Here is a 7,610-nt window from a genome sequence, read left to right as displayed (position 1 = left end):
CACTCTTAAGAAGAATAATAGAGAGAAAGGAATAATTAGCACTTGAATACTAGAATGCTTTGATTCAATGCTTGGGTAATTACAAATGAGGGGAGGAGCTCCTATTTATAGCCTCCTCCATGCCTTTGGCCTTTCATCTAGCCAATGTGGGACTATACAATATCCAAGAGAAGCTTCTAGATTACAATATAATATTCTATCTCTTAGACTATTCTTATGTACATAAATAACTCTAGAACATTCTAGGTTATTCTTAGATCCTCTTTAGAGTTTTTCCTTCTTGCTCTCTCCTGAATGTGGCGGAATCTTCTAGAGCCCCTTTTGATGACTCTCTATATTCTGACCTTCTCTAGAATCTTCCATCCTGTGTTCGTCTTGACGATTTCTCGAATGTGGCGGAGCGTGACATAAGGCTTTTAAACCCAAGGGGATCTCTCTTTGGGCCTCCACATGATGGTCCTTAATCACTCGACCAAATGATGATGGTCCATGAACACAACTACTTGATCAAATGATGATGGTTTAAGACCACCCAGGCGAGGCACCACTAGAGAATCAGGAAGTGGTTTAAATTTCTAAAAGGGGTGGGTCCCAGTTCTAGTCCTCTAAGATAGTCGATAGGAAAGTCCTATGGTTAGATTCTATGCTCTATGAAGAGGAAGGAAAGACCTCACAAAAATGAGGTCAATAGTTTAATGTGACCAAACCATAAGACGACTCTTTCTAATCTTGTCTGCCATTGGAACTACACCCACCCTATCACAAATATATTCATTTCACATTTTGTCTCTGTGTCAGGCCACTCATCCACCTAAGCATTCTCATCTCAACAACACTTAACTTTGTTTTATGCTTCTCTTTTAAAAACCAACATTCTGTGCAATTCAGCATTGGAGGTCTCACCACCATCTTATAAACTTTTTTTTTCTGTTTAAGCTATACTTTTCTATCACACAATAGGCTCGAAGCATTCCTCCACTTCAGCCGACCAACTTGAATTCTACTAATAACATCCCCATTTATTTCACCATTACTTTGAACAATAAGGAAAAAAAAAACAAAAAGCACTTAAACATTTTTAGCATGTTTATTCATATGCTATTATCAACATGTATCAATCCGATAACAGAGGCATAAATATGCAATTTGTAAAGTTCAATGAATTCCTGAACACGATGAATCATGATAGATCATAGATCTTACACAAAATGAAAATAATTTGCGCTTATTTTGAATAGGTAGGAATGCTCAATGTATTAAAATAGTGGATCACATTAGACACTAGTAATATGCTCAATATGAAAAAAATTCTACTAATATGTTCGTAGCGGTTCAATGTACTCACATAAATTAATAATCATTAGACCTACAAAAAATTTGCCCCTTATATTAGAGATCGAGTATTTTATCGCAAATATTGGATTCTTCTCTGAACTACTTTTCTCATATTTATTGTCTAGAAGTCTTATTATTTGGTAAAAAGCCTAATCAAACATCAAATTTTTTGATTTAAATCAGTTTCCACTTTTCCAACTCAAATATAAATTAAATAAAAAAATATTTTTAACTTTTAAATTTGTTTCTCTTCCTTCTAGCCTTGAACCCTATGAACTTAAACGGAACTTAATTTGTTAAAGTTATTACAATCCTCTTTTTATCTTTTCCCTACAGACTTTCTGCTGGCTTTTCTCTACTCTGTTCAGCCTTACAGCCATGTGATGAAGTAATACAGTGAATCAGGTAATGCTGGTAGCAGTCGTTTGGGTTTTTTTAATAGATATGTATAATGTAAATGTTAACTATCACACACCACCAATTTCAAATTATGTTGCATGTCGAGAAAAGTGGAAAAGCAAAAGTGTTTGCTATAGGATGATTAATTGGTGTACTTGGTGAACATTATTATTAAACTGGCTTGAGTTATTTAATTAAAGTAGTAATTTAGCTTATGAAGGTTTGATTCTGTTGTTTATATTATTATTGATATTTAAATGATCATAACAAAGTAAAATTTTATGGAAGTGTTTTTGGTCAATTTTGGAATATGATAAAATTGGGTTTAAAATTTTAAAGAAAAGGTTTCATTTTTTTTTATTTTTTGGTATGACGAGTTATCCATTCCTATGCCTTGCAAGAGAACCATTGTTGAGATAACTGAATTGGTAAGCAATAACTCAAGGTATCCCCGCTTGTTAGAAAGACTAGGTTTAGATTAATGGACGACATTGGGTCGTTTTTTATGCCTGCCAAACTTTTGGGGATATAAACTTTCTAATAAAAACTTCTAAAGCTTTGTGTTTAAGAGCGGAGTTAGGAGGAGAATGGAAGAACTAACTTAGCTTAACCAATGGGGCTGAGAGATGAACTTGGCCAAATAGTTCGGGCAGGCACGCCGGTTTAACATTTGAAGGGATAACTTTGGAAGCTAATATCTTTTAAATGGTTGGGCCAATATGGCTCCATTGTAATTCTTCACACCCAGTGAGTGGTTCTTTCAACCACTTCTTATAATGTTCAGGTTGGGTCATGTCTATCTTAAGCTTGTTACTAAATTTTTTGAATTGCCAATTTCATAAATATATTAGATGGGTTTCCAGCTGTGCCTGTAATATCCTTACTTTGTTTTTACTGATTTCCTACACATTTTTTAGATATTGGTTAACCTTTTTGGTGAACTTTTTTAAGTTTTACTTTTTGCCTAGTTCAAAACAATTCATTTATGTTATTTTCAGAAGAAATCCCTTGTATTTTCTCCAATTAGTCTCTCTCGTCCTATAATATTCTTAAAAATTCCACCTCATATCAGGCGCTTTTTCTTGCATTGTTTCCTCTAAAAATCTCATTTCATATTCACATATCATTGCTAGTTTGCATATCCCACCCACTCTGAGTCCTGCTACTATAACTATTATGCTGGCATCTGCCGAATATTTGGATTATAAGTGTTAAAATAGTTTATGGGAAGATTTACATACATACCACTCAGCTCTAATGTATTTACATATCTAACACCTAAACTTCAATTTTGACATACATGCCACCGTATCTATGCATGAAAATGTGTATTTCACTTTTAAAAGTTAAAATGATGATATTTTTGATGTTATATGAAAAATTTGTGTGGTATAAATGTAAAATTAAAGTTTTGGTGTTAGATATGTAAATACATAAGAATTGGGTGGTATTGTAAACGCCTTTATTTGATATATTTGGAGAAATGTCAATACGACTTTCCAAAGAGCGCCAAAGTTGGCTTTCTATCAGCTAAATTTGCTTATATATGAACTAAAATGGTCACTTTTCGTGATAATTTAGAATAATGATGTGATGGGCATCTCATTTGGTTGTTATAATTGTCTTTTTTTTTTAATGTAAAATTCCTTGTTAATAATGTTGTGATAGTTGTATGTACTACAGTTATTTAAAATGTTCAGGTGTACTTTGACAGTTTGACGATTCTGAACTAGCTATGGGAGAACTTCGTCAGGATCCTTTAGATGGTGAAGAGGTATGCTTTTGTGCTCTTATTAGACTTTTCCTGGTATATTCAATTTGTTTGGCATTATAAATAATGTTAGTGGTTATTATGTGCCACTTGTATGTAAAATTATGCTCGTACGGATGGTTGAGCTTGTTTTTGTAATTAACCAATACTCTTGAATTGTTATTATTTATTTTTAAATATTATATGCATTTGTTTATGTAGTTGATGTTTAATTTACCTTTTTCATTTTGGAAAATTGCAGCCTTAGGTGACAAATTTTCACGTTTTGCTCTGATGTAATTTAAAACTTATGGTTATTGATCTTATATCATACTTCTCTTCACGGTTGTTTCTTTCAGTTGGTTTTGTTTAATGAAACTTTCAATTTGTCAACAGAAAAAGGCCTGTTTGGCTAATAAGGTCCTGTGAATGAATGAATCAAGCGTGTCGGTGTTTGTACCCTTATCCCTACTTAGTAGGCTGTTTTCATTATTTGATGTTTGGACCGTAATTGCAAGTGATGGTGGAGAATAATCATTGTTTCAGGGGTACCCCAAAGTTAATGTGGTCAAATTTTAACTCTTAAATAATATGATTTAAGAGCAACTTTACACATCAATTATGTTCTGTTCTGAAAAATGCATTACAATTTTCTCCTATGTTATCATTCTCTCAACAACGCAGTCTACCCTACTGTATTTATAACCCCCATTCATATAAACGTAGGCTATTGATATTATATTTTTACTTCACTATTAATTTAAGGAGGATTGATTTATGAGCCATATTCATTCCTATTACTTTTTAAACTTAGTTTCACCTTCAAAATCACTGATTGAAAAAAAAATAAATCATTGTCAAACTCTTTTCATCTCCATGTTTCATATTTTTATGCTACAATAAGTTTGAAAATGCTATCATTGCTGGGAGAGATCCTTAAGTTGGGATAAAGACAAAAGAAACTATCATGGAACGCTAATATCTCATTGCTTCTGCATCGTTCCACCTCTCACTTCTCTTATCACCATTTAAGTTCTTATCTAGATAAACTTCTTTCTTCTTTCCTCTCCCTATCTTTTTGCTGCAAATGCTAGGATTTTGTTTAGATGAGAATTGTCTCGTTTGAAGGATAGCAGTGGAAGTGGGTATTTGAAGGAATTAGAGTAATAAGCCTCCTTCATGCAGATTAAAATGGTGGCTTTTATCAAGTGGTTGTGTCGAAAGAAACATCTCGTCTTGGAAAGGAAATGCTTAGAAAATTTAATGATGATTCCACTAAAGACTAGTAGCGATGATTCATGATAGCTATTTTGTGGTTCCTCTTGTAGCTTTTCACCTTGGTTCAGATAGGGTGATGGATTTACTTTACATTAACGTGAAAGAAGAGGCTTTTGAGGCCTTTCTTTATCACAAAACGTTGATCAGTTGTCAATTTTTTTTTTAAAGTCTTGTGGCTGGAATAAACAAGACTAGCTTTTGAGTTGTGAACACTAGGGTCAGAATTGCCAATTCTATGTTAAGCCATACGGGGGAGACATATGGGGTTCTTATAACTGACATTATAGTGGCTCTTAAAGAAGAATATCTTAAATTACATTTTTATTGGTTTTTTTTTAATACAAATTGTTTGAGATATCTTCTTTCAAGCTTGATCATTTGTAATTATTTTTCCTGTGAATTGAAAATTTGTATATAAGCATATTTGCTTATATGCATTTTTTGATTTTCTTTTAAACTTATGTAGAAGAGCGAGTGAAACTTCAGGGAATATGAGGTTTCAATATCATAACCTGTAATTTTTAGTTCATTTATTTGGTTCAAAAAATATGTGGTTTCAATATCATAACCAGTAATTTTTAGTTCATTTATTTGGTTCTTTGTCTACTCACGCTTTTCACTGGCTAAAGTCTGGCCTTACTTTCTCATTCTCTATGTCAATTACATGTGCTGAGCCAACTGTTTTCATGTTAGCATAACTTATTCCCAATTCTGTCACCGTTATTTTTTGTTTTGCAGTTCCATGCTGCTTGCAAGATCGCCTATTCTTGTCATTTTCTTCATTTTTTCAACTACAATTGCTTGAATTTCATTTTTCTAATAGTTACTCATTTTCTATCCTATTTAACAAGTTTTCAGGTACTTACATAGCCACAATTATCATGCCGGTGATGTAAAAAGAACAAGTACTTTTGATGAGATATAATTGCTTGGCCCTTGAGACACTAACGCCACCTTAGGCTCTTTGCTTGAATAAAATTTAATATTTAAAATGAAATAATCATGCACTTATAAGCGAATTTTAATTATGATGAATGTTTTTTAACTACACATAATGATAATTACATTAAACTAAGAAAATAAATTATATATTTTCAATTTCATTGTATTTAATGTTTAAAAATTTTGTGAATAGAATTTCTTTTAAACTAGTTATGTAATTTTCTTATGCATAATTTATCTTTCATATTACTTGTCTATTCCACAAGGGATTTTCCTAAAGAACATTTATCTAATGGCAGTGAGTTTTGTATAAAAATATATAACCTTGTGAGCACATCACATTTCTAAGTAATAATAAGCACAATGGGAAATGTAAAGTTGTAAGAATCTTTGGATAAGCATGGCACTATTTTCATGGCATATAGTATAAAGTAATTGTGGTAGTTATAATATTTGATTTGGTAGGCAAAATCATAACATTTGAATATTATCACTAGCATGGATCATAACATTGAATGACATACTTTTGGTATTATAAAGTAAATAACTATAATAGAATGTTATATACCACCTTGTCATTGATTGAACATCCTTTGTTGGTACAAGAACGCAACTCATATTCCTATTAATCTTAGCAATGACATGACATTTCACACCCTTGATTGATTTATTCCTTGTTGGCAAAAGCAGGGTGCATATATGTATTTCATTCTCAATGGTAGATGGAAAGATTCATCAAAGCCTTGTTATATTAGAATCCACACCTAGTACCATGAAGGTCTCCATTCATAATATGCACATGAACATAGCATGTCTATGTTTTTCTTTGCATTAATCCTCGCATGTTACACCATAGATGACCCCACTTTAGCGTTAATTGTCGTGCAACAGAGGTTGACGATGCAGTCAAACACAATTCCCACCACATTAGTTCTGACTTGCACGAATTATGACTTAGCGGTAACGAATTAGTCTAACTCAATCGTCTCAAACATAACAATCCAATTCATTCCTAATTTATTAACATTTTAAATTATTAGGAAGCGTTAATGATAATATCACCAAAATATGTACAAAGCTGCTAAAATTCAACATATAAAGTTACCCAAAAGTCTGCACAACTTCTAAAACTATACAACACCTTGCTACTCGCTCGGGTGTTCCTTAACACTTCCTGAAAATCACATGTTAGAGTGAGCTTCAAACTCAATGTAATAATCATGACTAAAGAAAGATTTTATAGTAAATAACTGCAGTACATGAAATAACAATGTTTTAATCATGTGAGACATTTATGGTAAATGACATGAAATGTAGTAACTAGTAACAACTGCAACTAGCATATTTCTCATTCATTCGCATGCAATCATAATAATTTTTTTTAATGATTTCATAATCAATAACTGTCACTTTAAGAATGTTGCTTGTAATTAAGTAGGCTTTGATTACATTTATTTCATTTCATGACATTGGTCGTCACCCAGTCCCTTGACGAAAATAACTCTTGGTAAAGGTTGGGTCCCTCCCAACATAGCACATATCAATATCCATCCGGATACAAATTGTTCCATTGCTGCTTAAATTTTATGAGTTGGGAATCCCATTGTTCCCTATAATCCGTAACTATAGGTCATTCATGTAGTGTATCTATCACAACACTAGTGACATTTCCTTAAACATAATTTCTGTAACAATTTTTTATTGCATGCAAATCATGTATCATATGCATGTATAACAATATGTGAATACCTGCAAATAATGATTTCATAAATATGCTCACCAGATGTCGGCACTAAGAGAAAGTTAAAAGAAAGTTTGGGGGGTCGCCCGTAAGAAGCTGTTGGCAGCCAGAATTGAAATCCCATCGCCCGCTTCGCAAAGACGTTTTAATTTACGTATATATATA

The 7,610-nt window shown here is 32.5% G+C and overlaps 1 protein-coding gene across 1 annotated transcript in view; it reads left to right on the top strand.

The window, feature by feature from the left end:
• The window catches only part of LOC110038473 (TBC1 domain family member 15-like), an 89,549-nt gene that overhangs the window by 59,163 nt on the left and 22,776 nt on the right, over positions 1-7,610 (top strand). The window contains exon 8 of the mRNA XM_020743325.1: positions 3,449-3,508. Coding sequence (XP_020598984.1) covers positions 3,449-3,508 — 60 coding nt within the window. The remainder of the gene's footprint in view (positions 1-3,448; positions 3,509-7,610) is intronic.

The sequence above is a fragment of the Phalaenopsis equestris genome, unplaced genomic scaffold (assembly GCF_001263595.1).
Source record: "Phalaenopsis equestris unplaced genomic scaffold, ASM126359v1 Scaffold232941, whole genome shotgun sequence".
In the NCBI taxonomy this organism is placed as follows: domain Eukaryota; kingdom Viridiplantae; phylum Streptophyta; class Magnoliopsida; order Asparagales; family Orchidaceae; genus Phalaenopsis; species Phalaenopsis equestris.
This window is presented reverse-complemented; position numbering and strand designations above follow the sequence as displayed.